This window comes from Synchiropus splendidus, chromosome 1, assembly GCF_027744825.2.
Source record: "Synchiropus splendidus isolate RoL2022-P1 chromosome 1, RoL_Sspl_1.0, whole genome shotgun sequence".
Lineage (NCBI taxonomy): Eukaryota > Metazoa > Chordata > Actinopteri > Syngnathiformes > Callionymidae > Synchiropus > Synchiropus splendidus.
Genome location: NC_071334.1, coordinates 35,719,011 through 35,736,158, shown reverse-complemented (window position 1 = coordinate 35,736,158; position 17,148 = coordinate 35,719,011). Strand labels below are relative to the sequence as shown.

Here is a 17,148-nt window from a genome sequence, read left to right as displayed (position 1 = left end):
CATTATCTAATGCTACCTTCCTCTCTCATGTCCTCTTTCTCTCAATGCATGTCATTGTCCAAAAAGATCTCCATCCATCCTTTTCACAGTCCTTCCTGAAATTCCAAGACTTTCAAATGCCGGGTAGATTTCGGCATCTCTTACTGCAGCGTCTGCTTATTGACTACGCCTCAAGAATTCGGCTGATAAGACGGTTGGAAATAGTGCTCACGCTGCACTCATCAACACCAGACAAACATGCTTTGTTATCACATGATTAACATATACCATCACAACGTATTCCTCCTCTCAAAAATATGATGCCAACAAGGGTAATTATGGAAAGGGCTTGCCTATTGGGCCACAGCTCATTGTTCTTTGAATTTGCAGCACTAAATCAACACAAACTTTGTTTAAATGTTAGTAAACATTTAGATACTCGAAACGATCAAACTCATAAGTAAGCAGCGATCCAGTCGAGGGCACTCACATAGTCACCTGCAACTAAGTACAACGTCTGAGGTTAGACGTGAGTGGAGGATCACATGGATGTCCCAAGCACATATTCAACAACCAAGCAACACAAAGATAGATAACTTTAGTTTTTGACCCGACATGCAATCTTCACCTCAAATGAATCAATAGATGCTGATATAAGTCATCAAAGCTCACATTGATTCTCTTGGCTGTTAAATAGCCGACTGATTGGTGACTGTGGTTTGTTCCTCACAGACTGGACACGAGTGAAGTCTTCAAGGACTGACAGCCCCAGGTAAGACGCAACAATTAGACAGATGGACTCAGTTTCTCAAAAGGCTTTTTTAAAATCCCTATTTAGATAGGTTTGAATGAATTTGAATGGATCCAATAACTTAAATAAATTTGGTCTCACATTGGATTGCAGGAATGAAAAATAAATATAAAATAATAAATAAGAAGATGAAGAAGAAAAAAGCAACTATATTTGTTTAAAATACCTCTAAAATCTTCTTATTAACATTAATTCTTATGATCATAATGTTCTTTTTTTTATCCTCTTTTAGATATTGTTGTAAAAATGAAACGTGGATCTCAACCGACTTTCTTGCTCAGTGATTAGCTGAACGCTAAAAATATGCATATAAAGAATTCTAAATATGCAGTCACCGGACTGGATATCAGAAAACGGTGCCAAAGAACTGGAATAACAGCTTGCTGAAGGGATTTTACTGAGGTGAAACACACCATAGGCGGTGGAAAGTCGATAATGAATTGCTATTTTGGCATCGAGACTTTAGACTCATGTGACTGTCTTGTGACGCTTTGTCTCAGAGACGAGAGCCTGGTTCACAGTTCAGTGGGAACAGTGTCAGGTGTTAAGATCCAAATGTCTCCATCTGCTCGTTTTTGAACCTCTGGCCATGCAGGTGGCCTCATTTCACCCTTTCCCTGCTCTGACCTTGTGGGGTCAATCTGCGGTTCAGGTAAAAGCTTTAGAATCTCTTATGGTTTTATAGTATTTCAGTTTTCTCTCAACTAGCATTTTGAATTTGATGACCTTTTGGGAACTCAAAACAAACATAGACAATTGTTTTAAGACTCCTAATGCACTCTGATTTCACCTTTGATGGGTCAGTAGTTGTGTACCAGTATGTGAGGTACTTTCTTTGGCTCAATAACCCAGTCAGTGTGTTGCACTGGAGACCCACTGTCCCACAGTCCAGAGTCAAACCTTATCACTTTCTTATCAGGACTGTCAGCTTGTACTCACGTGGATTTGTTCTCATTTGACACTGTTCCAGGGATGAGGGGTCGAAACGGGGAGGTTACTGGAGCCCTGTGTAACTTTTGACAAAGCATGTAGCAATTTCAGATACCAATGCAAAGTGATGAGAATTACTCGAAGTGTTAGACATATAAACCGAGATCATTTCCAAAATCCTTCTCCTGCATGTGTGTGTGTGTCTTTCCAAATTTATCACACTCACCAACCGCTTGATTCCAGGCCTGTGTTCACAGCTGCACTGGCCACGTGTTACCGTTGGATCCAGAATACTAAAAAATTCATGGTGTTCGTGTCAGAACACATTTCTGCCGCCTCACTGAACAAAACTCTGTGCACACGGCATTGTTGGTGAAATAACGGAGGCCAGAGTCATCATGATGAGTCATCAAAATGAAGATTCCAACCAGTTAAGCATGTACTTAGCTTTCATGAGCAGCCCTGTAAATATACTGTACATAATGGACACATTGACTGGCATCAAGGTGTCTCAAATTTAACTCCTCATTGAGTCAAAAGGGTGCTCTGACACAAGGCGCATGAAAGTCCCTCGATATTTCCCCCCAGAACACAGTCCTAAGCACCACACAGCTTAACAACCTGATGATGTGTGTCCCACGCTCAAGGCCTCACATACAGTATCTTCTTCATATACTATAAAACATGATTCATCAGCTCAGAAAACTTTTATCACTATTCAGTGGACCTGGTTTGAAGGTGCCAATTTTAGCTACGGTCGGAGGTCACTCTGCAGTAACCTTGAACCTTTGATGTCTGGGAAGCAGGAGCGGAGTAAAGGAAATCCTTTATTCCAAATCACCATCAGCATTCTTAACTCAAAAGTGACCAATCAACAGACATTAATGTTAACTGCTCAAATTTCTTTAAGCTGCACTTTTATCCTCATTTTAATGCCCACCATTTTCTTCTCTCTACCTGTCTCGTACAGACCTGTGTCTTTTAGAACTGTCTCTTTAACATGTTGCTGAGCCGAAGACAACTTTCCTCCCTGGCTGACAATAATGGTTTATTTTATTCTATTGTATTTCTCACCTAGTGTCACAGCTCAGATTGAAAATCAAACTCATAATACAGTACTTTCCTCATAGCAACATGTGTTTACTCCAACAACCCAACCTAACAGATACTGTCAAGAACATTTTTTAGAATAACCCCAGAGTCACTGAAGAGGTTTAAAAACACAACATAAGAACATAACATAAATAATAATAATAAACATAACATTGTAAACATCATTGCCCCCCCAAAAAACAACATTACTCCTTCTTTCCACATATCTATTTTTATTACCCAAACCTATCCAAAACTGAATTAGAATCATGAACTGGTGACTGACCACATGTTCTTTTATTGCTTATTTTATGAGCCCACATTCAGAAACACATGCAGCAGTTGTAGATCTATATTTATAATAACACGTATGAGCGAATCCGACGTGTAAGTGTCATTTTGCGCTATAGGCCTCCCCTCCTATAATGCCGCCCCAGGCGGCTTCCCTGTTCGCCTGTGCCTAAAACCACCACTGCTCATCCTTTACTGCCTGCGTGTCCAGGTAAGTATGGACATAGCAGGTATAATGAGGTATAATCAGACTTTGTGAGCAAAATTTCCCTGAGGTTTCCGTGTGGTTGATGGAACGCAGTATGGTCCGGCACTAATGCAGTATTCACAGAAGCACACTCATAAGCAGGTGAACTTGGTTTTTATGAGAATCTGTCATGACCAGACCCCTTGTTTTAATGGCTATCTCCCTCAAACGTGGTTGCTGTTGCCTCACTAAATGCTGCATACATTTTAGCCCCAGGTGTGTCAGACAGCAGCAGCATGATCCACACATCGAGATGCATTGGCTTCGACATTGAAGTGATCCTAATCCTCTTTTCTAATTACTGCTGTGCCAAAGTAGATGTAAGCTCTATTCATCCCAAGCAGGTGAATGGGTTGTGCATCCTGAACAATGACGCATGTGCACACAGGGCTTATGGTTTTGGACAGGATGCCTCCTGTCATTCCTCACTGTCAACTACCTAGGGTGACCATTGACCACATAGCTGGCATCGATGAAAAAAATGCAATTAAAAAGGTCGGCCTAATTTTAAGATTTAGTCTTGAAAATTGACCCCTTTTCAAGAACTCTATGGCACATATCTTAAAAGTTCTCAAGACATAATGGGCGCCTAAGCCAAGATGAATTTTGGGCCAGTCGTGTTGCTAAGAGGGAGTGGCAAAGCAGCCCTGCAGCTTTTAACAAAAAAATAAAATGATAAGGATCGAAAGCACATTTTTCATTGTGTCAAACAATGGATAGTTTGTCAATCCTGTGTGAAAGTTAAAAGACAAAAGAAAATATACATTTCTTAAGCGGGCACATTAAACACTGTGACTGTTGTGAGGGGCCATTATGCCACAATTTATTGAATACTGGAAGAACTTTTGAAGTACGTATTTCTTAATGGCAGAACTACAGGTACAACAATGTAAAGGCATTTTATGAAAGGTGTGTTTTCTCTTTATAATATATACATTAATTTTGAGGGACAAGAAGCACTGTTGAAATAGGCATTGCTCATTAAAAGACTATAATGTAATTTAACATTTAACACACAACTATCAATAGCCCACCTGACTTCATGAGGGCCGCAAAAATGAAGGCAAAGTAGAGTAGTAGAGAAAAAAAACATCAATTAAAGGTTCTTTGTCTTTTATTGACTTACAACTATTGTATGTAAAACTACTGATGCTTTTTGTTAGTGTGACATTAAATAACACTTGAATGCTGTCACAGTCGCGGGTTGTTTATTGCTCAAGATATATATATATATATATATATAATCTCAAAAGTGCAAATCAATAAATAATTGCACACATGGAATGAAACGTCATATTTATCTACAAGTCCTTTATTGCTGAATGTCCACAGTAGGCGTGTTGGTGCCGCCTCTTCGTGACGTCAGAGGCGGTGTTCTAGGTCCCGCGGCTTCTTGACGAGAGCGCGCGCCCTGCTTCTCCGTCAGAACGAGCCAAGTGAGGCTGGAGAGAACACGCGACACAGCCGCCGATACTCATCAGACTGCCGCCTCCTCTGTCGTCTCGCCGAGCTTCTAGCCGCGCGCTGCTCCACTACAACGGAACCAAACCACTCTGAATTCGCATTAAATATGTCTAATATCGTTTGCTGTCAAAGGCCACAGGTAAGCGTGCGTCGTCGATGTTCCACGTAAAATGGAGTCGATGTGGGCGACATCGACGTGACCTGTCGTAGATTCGTATTTTCATCATGTCATCGCCGGCGTTTCCTCGTAACCACATTTTATTCTAGGCCTGAGGCTCACGTGCATATGCCTTTGTTGAATCTCGCTTCTTTATGTCGCACGAAAACGGGAAAAATAAGATGCCATATGTAACGGAAATTAGAATGGTGTCCGTTTTCTCGTACATCCATTCGTTGACTGAAGGTATTTGTCGTCGTCTAATTTGATTTCACTATCGCTGTCATGGCTCAACTCTCCATCTTAGCCACCATGCTAACATCACCAGTCAAGTACTAGCGTGTCGCTAGCTGCGTGTCGTGGTGTCGGTAACGGACTCGCTTTGTATCCCCGGATATTGTCCGTGTCTGTTGGCGGGATAAAGGCACGAACACCGGGCCACGATGCTTGGCACGGATCCACTGCTCCTCTTCTGTGACATTGCTCATCAGCTTGCAGGCACTGATCCTGATGTCGCTCGTGTATAGCGGTTGAAGCTGGAAGCCTGTCTGTATGTGATGGATGTGACTGTCTTATGTTCCCGGTGACGGGCATTGTCATGAATTCACCCTCGCCTGGTGGTTTTGTTGCGTCCCGGCCCTGCTGGTTAAAAATAAGCTGTCTAGACCGTTCCTTAAGTCCGTATCCAGGTGCTAACGAATTTGACCTAGTGCTCCAATTATCCAGTTCTGACCCACCGAACCACGTGTCTAGCCCTTAAAACCAGCCCAGATGAAGGATACTGTCATCAACCAAAGATGCATGTTCGACAACTATCAGGAACCATGTCCAAGAAAATGTTTGAGCACGGCACGTCTTGTTTTCTTGCTGTCTTGATTTTGCTTCTGCTCATCATGGAGTCCACTTCCGCTTATGTCCCACCAATGAAATTGAGTGTCGTCCACATTCTGCTCCCCGCATGTGTTAATGTAAGCAGTATTTTTCCACCCAGTTCAAAAAGTGGGTGAAACGTCCCTCAGTAACCTCTCTCCGCCACTGGAGGGTGTCTAACAAGCATTGATTGTTCCAGCTCTTCTGTCCTGTTTCAGAAAGGTTATGAAGCGAAACACATTAGCAGCCATTCTCCCCACTGGCTGTGGGTGTTTGTTGTTTTGTTCATTCATTTTGCCAGCGTTCGGTTGCCTCTCTGTCTCTGCTCGACATAGTGGCCAAAGCAAGGTGCTATTTTTTTATGTGTTCAGTAAAATGGAATCTGGAGTGTCTGCTGCAGCCCTGCCACAAGATTGTCGCTTTAGAAGGAAATGACCTGCCAGCACTGTATTTAGACAGAATTTTCCAGAGGAGTGTGGGTGTGGTTTGCCTGGCTCCGCTCTGTGGCGTGATGACGGTGGCAGCATGGTAGAAGCAACCATGTGTAGAAACCAGGCCTAAAAGCTTTAAGTCGTCTGCTGCCAGATGTTGCATAAGCACAGAAACTGGGTCAGCGTACCCCGCTATTCATCAAGACTGATGGTATGAATTGTGGTCGGCTCTATTCGATGGACGGTCCGAGTGAAATGGACATTCTTTTGTTATTCTTGAGTACATAATTTGACAATTGTGTTGGTCATGGGTTGTCTGCTCTCAGATGTATTGTTTTTTTTTCAACCTGACTGTTGAAAAAAATAGCAGTCCTGGGCTCCATATTTCATGAGTCTCATGATTGAAAATATTGTTTATCTCCAAAAGCCAACAGAACTCAAGCAGTGAGTGGAAAATGCCTGCCTGAAAATCCTCAAGCTTCATTATAATAGACATGAATATGGAAATGCATTTGCTTATCGCTGAAGCACCTGAAGTATTTAATCAGTCATGTCTCTGTTTATCGAGTAAAGAACCAGAAATCTGTTTGGGATAAGCTATTCTTAGGTGGTGCCGAGTAAATAAGGTCAAACCTATCAAGCATGTTCAACATGTTTTCTGTTCCTACAAGGAGAAATGTCATTAAACACCAAGTTTTAGTGAACCCTCAGTTTGGTCTGTTGTGAGAGTTTTAATGGCTGTATAAGTCTTTATTTATGTACAACACAAGTGTACTGGCTCACTCGTTTGCAGTTTCTTGTGTAAACTAGCATTTTCAAATATCATGCAGCCACTTAAGCTGGTTTGTGTGCTCACTCACACCCACCAGCGAAAGAAGCGTTTTGGACAGTAATTACAGCAGAGAAAGGGAATTGGATACATGTACAGTTTGGCCCTGGCACCTGGGGAGACATCGCCACGTATGTGGGTTAAATTTCACTGTTAGCCGGCTGCTCTGCTTGCCCTACTTTACATTCTTCTTGGGTGAGAAAACCATTTTGGTGGCACAAATGAATAATTCAGAGACACCCAAGGTTCCTTCATGACTGTTTAACTGTTTCACAAATGGGGTTAATGTTAATGTGTTCAGCAGACCGTTGCATAACCAACAGGCCGTCAATGTATATCGCCAACCCATCCCACCTAGAGCATTCCTATGGGCTTGTGGCTGTGAGGAAGGCCTCCTGAAGGGTGGAGTCTATACTATGGGAGCAATGGCTTGGAATGCCTTCTGCCTGAACAGACCGGAGCCTAGAGACTTGATGCATTGAACATGTTGGATATACATTATCAACAGGCCTGTCAAAAGCCTGTTTATTTAGTGGTATGTTTCTTTGCTTGTAGTGTTGTGCTCTGTGTCCTGGAGTTTGGCTGGCACTAGGTTGATTTGTAGTTGTATATTTGTGTGTGGAGTATGAACATTTTTTTGGTAAATGAAAAGATCTCCCAGTTTGAAGGGTTTGTGTATAAATCCCAAATGCGGGTCTGGGTGATGATATTGTGACGGTCGATGCTCTGATTCTTTCTAATCTATTTTTTGTGCTATCATTTTACACTGAAAGATCATTTTTCACTTGGCATTCTAACTTTTTGAAGTTGATCCACTAATGTCACATTGTTTTCCCCCACCCTCTTCCTCCTCTTCCAGGTTATGATGCATGACCAACAGAGAATAGGTACCAGTCTATAGCCAACGGGTTCCGGAGGACTTGATTACAGTCGCTTCAAGCCTGATAGTTTGTCTGTGCGGCTGCTCCCTCTCCTCCCCTCCGCTCACGCCGTGTTGTCCACTGGCATTTCTTCTGACAACGTCCCTCCTCTCCTTGGATGAAGAAGACCAGAGTGCCTCGTATTCTCTGACTTCTTTGCCATCCTTCAGTTCCTGTTCTCCCAGCAGTGGTGCTCTTCTCTATTAGGTGAGGCCTATGACTAATGCATTGGAGAGATTATAGAGCAGAGTGCGCATAATAGCAACGTAATCCTGCTCCTTTTTAGAGGTCATCAATTAATAAAGCCAGCGATGGCAGAATAAAGAACCACAAGCATATACTTATTCATGTCTTCTTTATAAGAGTGTGCTAGAAGCAGCAATGGCATTTTGGGTAGCTCCAGGATGAACATTGTAACACGCGACTTGCTTTTCTTTTCAGACACGCCAACGAAATTCAGCCAAGATGATTCCTAACGGTTACTTGATCTTTGAGGATGAGAGTTTCCTTGATTCCACCGTGGCCAAAATGAATGCTCTGAGGAAGAGTGGCCAGTTCTGTGATGTGAGATTGCAGGTATGACTCTGCACACCACACCGGCTCCACGAGTATTACAAATGTAGTCGTCTCTACTCACGACTTCAGTGATTAAGTTTATTTTGACCCTACAAGTTTCTTAAAAGCTGTTAACTTGCCATTCACTGCACTACGTAATGGTGTTATTCCTCATGTGTATGATGGTTTTGTAGCAGGTGTTGCAATAAACCCTTGGAATCTATTAGTGGTCTATTTTTAGAGGATATGTATGCCGTGTTCCCTTTGCTTTGACAGCTGATATGCCGCATTCTTGTAAAGTTTGGCTCACTTTTCTTGTGTTCCGGATCTGCATTGACATCAGAAGCTGATTACTATGGTCCCAAACATTCACCTGCAATAATGGTGCTTCTCCCAAGGTTTGCGGACATGAGCTGATGGCTCATCGTGCTGTCCTGGCTTGCTGCAGTCCTTACTTGTTTGAGATCTTCAACAGTGACACAGAGCCACATGGAGTGTCTCATGTCACTTTTGACGACTTGGATCCCGCTGCCGTGGAGGTCTTGCTCAACTATGCCTACACTGCCCAGTTCGTACTTTAGTTTCTCATCACTGCAAAGTCCCTCTCTCTTGGAAATGATTGACAGCCTTTTTCATTTTTTTTACTCTAGACTCAAGGCAGACAAGGACATAGTTAAGGAAGTTTACTCTGCAGCCAAACGGTTCAAGATGGAGCGAGTCAAACAGGTCAGGAGAATAAAGCTGCACTCACAGTGTTGCATATTGCTTCTTGTAACTGGCTCATTACTGTTCTCTAGATCTGTGGAGACTACCTGCTGACCAAGATGGATTCCCAGAATGCCATTTCCTTCCGCAGCTTTGCCAGCTCCATGGGAGATGCCAGAGTTTTGGCCAAGGTGGACGCCTTCATCCAAGAACACCTACTGGAAGTGTCTGAGCAGGAAGAGTTCCTCAAATTACCCCGTCTCAAGGTGACTAGATTTTTGTGCCCTTCAGTATGTCTGCAGTAGGAAGCTGTGGGTTTGAGGCAATCCCAGTGAGGAACGTGGCAGGGCCCTTGGTGGTTCTTAGTGTTGCTTTCGGATGTATTGTAAGTTGTTCTGGATAGTGTTTGCTGAATGACAAGGTACTTTGTTTAAAGTCTACCATCCCCCATTGAAGGTCAGATGTTCAGTAACTGCATTAAAAGCTTCGCATTATTACCTTTTTACTGTCATGAGATTAGCTGTTCTTATGAAGGCGTTTCTTTTTATAGATTAGTCACGAGCTAAAGCTTATGCGAATGGATTTAGGTGCCTAATTTGCCTGAAAAGTGACTCACTCCAATCTTACTAATTGGTGAGCTGTCCACAAATCCAACATGTCCCACTCAACACTTATTTTCAGCATGCTGGAATAAAGGTCCCCCAAAATCTGACCATTAATTTGGTGTCTATTGGAACAAACATTGGCAGTTGGCTCTGTTTCTGCAGTGCACTCCACTGCACTCTGAAACTGGGGGATGCTTTTGCAAGTCATCTCGTCAGCTTTGACTTGCAGCCATTTTAAAATTGATTCAGAGTAAAATGAAGAAGTGTTCAACTGAAATGCGTCATTTGACTTAATGATGTGGTTGAGTCACCCCCTGCATTAGTTGGTAGCAGACTCCTCATTTAAAGCAAGGACATGTGAATATTGCTTACTAAAGCTGTGTCTTGGGCAGGGACAGAATCCCGCTTGCTACAGACTAGTGGTCTTGTTTGACCAACTTCTAATGCTGTCTCATCCTTTGTATTTGCAGTTAGAAGTAATGCTAGAAGACAACCTGACACTGCCCAGCAATGGCAAGCTTTACTCAAAGGTGCTAAACTGGGTCCAGCGAAGCCTTTGTGAGAACGGAGACCACCTGGAACGACTCATGGAAGAGGTCAGTATCCTATCAAGTAGTCTGGACATTCAGGCTGATCTATGCCCCCCCTCCTCACACTGTCCCTCCCCTACTTTTTAATCCTCCTGTTTTTGACGTTAAGAAGTCGTCAGGGAGGCTGAGATAGAAAGGGCATGCTTCTGACATGCTGGTATGTCGGGACTGTTGTTTTCCTCTGATTTGTTGAGGCTTTTGCAGTAAGAAACTCTGTTCCCCCGAACCATACTCCAAATTAGAGGTGAGCGATGCAAGAGCGTTTTTGTTTCCACTGTTCTCTGGGCTGTGGTGGACTTAAACTTGCCCCTCTGAGTATCACAGTGCTCTTCTCCTCTAAAATGCAAAAACAGGTTCCCAAAGGTTTGACCCTTTATTTTCTTTTTTTTTCTTTTTTGTATTCTGCAGTCTAACTGCCACTTCATGTCTGCTCAGGTGCACGTTTGCTGCTCAAGAACTAACAAGCATTTCCTCCCGGTTGATTTATCTCTTCTGTAGGGTTATTATCAGCAGCAGCAGCAACCGACTGAGGAGCCCGGACTGAGCCACCAGGGTAATGAGTCAGAGAACAGAGAGGATCACTACTGCCTCTCGGAAGCGTCTTTGCAGCCCAGCAACTCTGTTCTTCATGTACTATGACGCATCTCGCTTTTCTTTTCCCGAGAGGATACTTTTGAATCCCCTGATGACCTTTACAAGTGAAACATCTTTTTTTGTTTTTTAATTTGCCCATAAGATGATGGAAAGCCTGGTTTATTGATGTCCATTCATGAGTCTGGTACTTGAAAATGACTCCTGTTTTGTCACCTGGATTTGACAGCTTGTTGTGGCTGTCGTCACAATCGCCCGCTTCCAAAGGGCAGAGCAGCACAGTGGGCTGCCGGGCCTGCTCTCCTTCATCCTTCAGACACCACCTGTCCTTTTTCACACCATGCTTCTTTGTTTTTAGATGCCTCAGATGGCAGTAACCCCTACCACACTGTGCAGTGGAAGCTGCTTTTGTCTCTGTAGAGGAAGTTCTCTGTGCAGCTGAGGATGCAGGCCGTCTTCCTACTCTTGTTCTCAGCACTGCCCCCTCCTTCTCTTCTTCCTCCCCCTCAGTGAGTTGCCATGGAGACAGCCACATGGTTGTTGTTCCTGTTTGTCTTTCAGGTGCAAACCTTGTACTATTCACCCGACCACAAGCTGGTGGATGGAGGGCTGGTGATTGAGGGGCACAGTGAGGTGTTTGGTGGCGAGGAGGACCACCTTCAGTTTGTGCAGGTACCCCACTGCTTGGGCTGACTTTATTTGGAACGTCTGCACTGGACTATGTTTGGCTGTGTGTACCTTTTTTTCCATTTGCGATATATTTGAGAGGCAATTCATTCATTTAATCAGCCATGATAATGAGGCTGTCGAAGGCACACAACCAACAAAGTGCTTCCAGCAAGTGGCGTTGCTGGGTTTGAAAGTTAACTCCATGACATGAGTGGAATAGCACTTAGCTGAGTGACGTTGGGGCGCACGGATATCAGTTTAGTTCAATTACTTTTTGTTTAATCCCTTACCATGACTTTTTACTTCTAAAAATGAGCTCAAGTGCAACCATCAATATTGTGTCGTAACAAGCAGCTTTGGGCATTAAGATGTGATAGTATATTATTTTTAACTCTATTGTAATGTTCTTCGCTAACCAGAGTACTTCTGTCCACCAGTTGGGTAACTTCTATTCTCATATAATACATGTCCAGCCAAGCCAAGCAGATTCCCGCTCATAAGCTGAGACAGTGCAAGACTTATTTCGACCTGCATGAATGTGTGTGTTTTGACATGCCTGTTGCTGCATGCTCCTAATGGATTTACATGCAAAAGTGGGGGGTGGGCCTGTCAGTCAGCCTGTGCTCCTCAGTGATGTGACTTTCATACCTCTGTGGAAGTAGAGATCAGTGTTTCATGAAAGATTCGGCTGCACACTCAAAATTTTGAGAATCTGCGTTGTATAAATTATAATTTCATTTGTGGATCTTCAAGCAGATTTTTCTGGCGGAGTGCAACACTGTACATAGGTTTGGTCTAGGGATGAACAATTTGGAGAAAACACTTTCATCTTGACAGTATTGGGACTCGGCATGCGATGAATGATGCTCACATTCATATGAATAACATATCCTTATTTTAAACACTAGAATATAATTGATCACTATAGACTTCAAGCCATGTCAACAGTCTAATCATTAACTTCAATAAAGACTGCAGCACATGAAAAATGGGGGGGAGTCAATGTGAGGGGCACCCCAGCCCAAACCTTTGACATATGGGGCATCTAATTCTTTCAGTATTCAAAAATCACATTCTATTGCATTACAATATAGTTTTGAATCAGGGGAAAAAACATTCAGGCCTTCATAGATTGTTTTTGGGTTGCCGTTAGGTACATGTACACCAGCCTGCTACTGGTGTTCCTTGCACACAGCACAATCAGTTCTAAATTGACTTCAACCCAGGTTTCAATGGTGGAAGACGCCTCCAACAGTTTGACCGTTTTCCTTGGTTGCCTTCCTTGGTTAGGACAGCAGTTGGATGTTTGTGTGCTATGAGCCTGGCTTCTGTAGCTGCACTGTGCTCTTGCAGAAGAAGCCAGTTCGAGAGAATGCCCAGAGACAGATGAGCTGCAGCTCCTCAGGAAGCCTCTCGCCCTCCAACCAAGCAGCAAATGCCCCTAAACAACACGGCAGGAGAGAGTGGAAGTACATTGCCTCTGAGAAGACTACAAGTGAGTTGTCTCCTCAGCCCGGCGAGGAATTTTCTGTACGAGTCTTGAATAACAGGGTGGTCTTCCTCCCAGACAACACCTACCTGTGTCTGGCTGTGCTGGACAGCATGTTGTGTGTGATCTTCCTCCATGGCCGCAGCAGCCCTCAGACATCTCCCTCTGCCACCCCTTGTCTGATGAAGAGCCTCAGCTTCGAGGCCCAGCCCGAGGAGCTGGAGGAGCACCCGCTTTCCCCCATGCATTACGCTCGCTCTGGCCTGGGCATCGCCGCTCTTGACTCGAGACTTATCGCAGCAGGTTGGTGCTAAAGTGGAAATGTTTATTGGAATTTCTAAACATTTTATATATCTTTTTAGGGGGCTACAACAGAGAGGAATGTCTGCGGACTGTGGAGTGTTACGACCCCAAAGAGGACCGCTGGACCTTCATCGCTCCCATGCGGACTCCAAGGGCTCGTTTCCAGATGGCTGTGCTCATGGTGAGGGACTCGGTGACTGTTTGTGTCGGCATCATTTTTGTCAGTGAGGTCTGACTGTCTTCTAATCCACTCCGTCTCTGCAAGCAAGAATCAGTTTGCTTGTGACGGCCATGCTGTAATCATGCTCGGCCTGATGGCGAACTATATAGCATGGTTGTTCACTTGTCTTCCTCGGGGCTTAAAAGGTTCATTTCTGAAAGGTCAACACATTTCAGTGCCTGTGTTGTCATTTGGCTAACTGCCTAGTTTTGTAACGTCCGCCGTACAAATGTCATTTCATAGATTTTCTTCAGCTTCTCATTGATGGTGAGGTATTTGAGGTTATTTTGTAATCTACAGATTTGGTTTGTCATCATTAATGGGCTACATGCACAGGGTGCTTCTGCTGATGTGAGCACGTAGGTAAAAGGGTGAAAAGCTTGTTCATTGATGCATTTTTTTTTTTTGGCTGGGGGCTTATTTGTCTACGTTGAGGGATTCAGATTTTTGTGCGGTGGCGAATGGCCCGTAGTCAATCCACCCATCCATCAGTGCTTAGTACTGTTCAGGGTTGCGTGGAGTGCTGGAGCCTTTCCCAGCAGTCATTAGGCAAGAAGCAGGAATGCACCATGGACGGGTCGCTAGTACATCACAGGACATGCACTTGCCAATATGCCATCAAATTCTTCATTTGAAGTTTTTACTCATTAAAAAGTGGTTTTTTTTTTTTTTTTCGGGTTTTGATTTCAACCAGTCACTGGCCTGAATCAAGTGAGCCGGCATAAACATTTCCGCACTTCAAAACTAATGTCCCAAGACGTTTTACACTTCCTCTAAAATGTGATCTCTTCCACACCAGGGTCGGCTCTATGTGATCGGAGGTTCCAACGGACATTCAGATGAGCTGAGCTGCGGGGAGATGTACGACCCACAAACAGACGAGTGGGTTCAGGTGCCAGAACTCAGAACAAACCGTTGCAATGCAGGTGTGGAACATAGAACATACCCACCCGCTTAAATGAGTTTTAGTTCCAAATTTGACATGACCTTGTGTTGAAGGTGTCTGCTCCTTGAACAACAAGCTCTACGTTGTGGGAGGATCAGACCCCTGTGGACAGAAAGGCCTAAAGAATTGTGATGCTTTCGACCCGGTCACCAAAACCTGGACCAACTGTTCCTCCCTCAACATCAGTACGTGTTCAAAAGTAGCTGGAACGTGTGTCGCGCTGGCGTCTGAACTGGCGGTGTGTTCTCAGGGAGGCACCAGGCAGCAGTGTGTGAGCTGGATGGCTTCATGTATGTGATCGGGGGAGCGGAGTCATGGAACTGCCTGAACACCGTGGAGCGTTTCAACCCTGAGAACAACACCTGGACCCTGATTGCCCCCATGAACGTGGCCCGCCGCGGTGCTGCTGTTGCCGTCCACGCCGGTAGGAAAAGGCTGCCAGCTCCATCTCTGTGCCTGGTCCGTGCTAACATGCTCTTCTGAACAGGCAAACTCTTTGTGGTTGGTGGTTTTGATGGCTCCCACGCCCTGCGCTGCGTGGAAGTGTACGACCCCAGCCGCAATGAGTGGAGAATGCTGGGCAGCATGACGACCTCGCGCAGCAACGCCGGGGTCGCCATACTGGGCGACAGCATTTACGCTGTGGGAGGATTTGACGGCAACGAGTTCCTGAATACGCTGGAGGTCTACAACCCGGAGACAGACGAGTGGAACGACTGCACCCAGTCTCCTCTCACGGAGTGAAGGAGGGGGCGGGAGCTTCACAGTGCTTCACCTTATTGCAAACTAACAGGCTTAGTGACGTAATCGTGTTTCGTGACGTTCCGTGTGTACGAGCAGATATGTTTGGGTGGGAGCCGGGGCTGATGGGGTTAGGGGTCTTCAGTGAAGGCTGACTTTTATTTGGTGGGTGGGGGTTGTTGCCGAAAGCAACATGACGCCTTTGCATATTGCATACAATGTTTTATGTGCTGTATATATCTATTTTTTCTTTCTTCATTACTTTGTCATATGCCAACATTTAACATTTAGTGCTTTTAGTGAGATTTGGATTTTCTGGCTTCGATTGGGCTTTCGGTCTGTGGTGTTTTGGGGTGGTGACGATTGACTTTAGGAAGTTCAGTTGAAGAGTATTTCTGCCTGGGAAATGGAATTTTGCTCACTTACAGGTCAGTGGTTTAAAGCCTTACTACAGAGTGCAACTTGATACAACCTGTCATGGAATATTTTTGTCCTTTTAAACAAGCTGGGTTGCTTTTTCAGACTTAAACGGATGGCCTTTTTATATTTTTTATACACTGCTTATTTACCAATAAAATTAAAAGGAGAGTAGTAGACAGTTTGAAGAGGAAAAAAAAAAAGAATCTAACCAGTGCCACTTTTGTTTTCTGTGCACTCGCCACACATGCGCACAATTGTGCTTCTGCTAACCAAACATTTGTTATCGTGATTTAACTGATGGATGTAGAGTTGCCATTTCCTGAAGTGTTTTTTTTTTTTTTTTTTTTTTTTTCCCTGTAATTAGTGTCAGGCATTGGCAGATTCTTCTGGAAGGAGCATTTGAAATCACTCGTTTATAACATTTCTAAATCAATAAATCATTTAAAATCTGAAAATCTTTGCCATAGTTTCTTTTTTTAATGTCGATGTTTTCTGGTAATCTACGTCTGCCTCTCACCCCTAGTTGCTGGGATGGTCTCTGACCTCCTGCAGGACTTTTAAGTGGGGAAAATGGTGAATCTGTCTCAGAAAAGTAGAGTCTCTGCTGTAATTGCACAAGTACTAAGGTTGTACTTCAATTATAGCAAAGCAATTCTTTCTCTTTCTAAGGAATGTCTCGCTGATCATCACAGACTACAGACACCAGATTGATAGACCTTTGTGTGATAAAAAAACATCTGCTAGTTAAAGCCAAAACATTTAGAATGTATCATTTACATTAATTACTGAACTTTGCTCTAGCTCATCGCTGAACAACACAATGGTATGTTTTTGAAGTCATCAATTTTTATTCATGAAATATAAATCAGTTTTGAAGTTCATTACAGAGATATCTACGCACCAACACAAGCAGAACCAAGCTAACTGGTGGTACAACACTATGCATGTCTTGAAGCATTGGAAGTGTAAGGGTTAGTACCAAGCTATTCTCAATGACACTTGCAATTTCAAATGTCATTACCATTAGCTTTTTGTTATTCAAGCAAGAAGACCAAAATGAAGGATGTCTATTTATCTATGCCTTGAACTTGTGTTTTGGTCGTTCTTAATGCATGTGCAGATGTTGTGGACAATTCCAAATGCAATCTTTTAGTGAACTCCAGTGCATTTCTTTCAACACTGCTTTGCTCACTTGGTGACCTTTCTTGGCCACTGGCTCAAGTTTTCTTCCCCTGCAGCTCATCTCTGCCGTTTAGAGCTGATTACACTAAGCAGGTTTCAGCCGGAATCCAA

General features: G+C 43.8%; 1 protein-coding gene across 1 annotated transcript; it reads left to right on the top strand.

Moving 5' to 3' along the window:
- The first annotated feature begins 4,758 nt into the window (after positions 1-4,758).
- Positions 4,759-16,310, top strand: ivns1abpa (influenza virus NS1A binding protein a). The gene is made up of 15 exons (XM_053861627.1): positions 4,759-4,953; positions 7,961-8,228; positions 8,463-8,597; positions 8,975-9,144; positions 9,227-9,302; positions 9,374-9,547; positions 10,357-10,482; positions 11,629-11,739; positions 13,090-13,231; positions 13,304-13,528; positions 13,588-13,709; positions 14,548-14,674; positions 14,748-14,879; positions 14,945-15,118; positions 15,182-16,310. The coding sequence occupies exons 3-15, from the start codon at positions 8,487-8,489 to the stop codon at positions 15,436-15,438; spliced, it is 1,947 nt and encodes a 648-aa protein (XP_053717602.1). The 5' UTR covers positions 4,759-4,953; positions 7,961-8,228; positions 8,463-8,486; the 3' UTR covers positions 15,439-16,310.
- Positions 16,311-17,148: the final 838 nt, after the last annotated feature.

Excerpts from the sequence above, each read along its gene's own strand:
- ivns1abpa (XM_053861627.1), top strand. The coding sequence starts at position 8,487 with ATGATTCCTAACGGTTACTTGATCTTTGAGGATGAGAGTTTCCTTGAT. Across the intron at positions 13,529-13,587 it reads CTCGAGACTTATCGCAGCAG|GGGGCTACAACAGAGAGGAA; the intron begins GTTGGTGCTAAA and ends ATATCTTTTTAG. Across the intron at positions 14,880-14,944 it reads CTGTTCCTCCCTCAACATCA|GGAGGCACCAGGCAGCAGTG; the intron begins GTACGTGTTCAA and ends GTGTGTTCTCAG.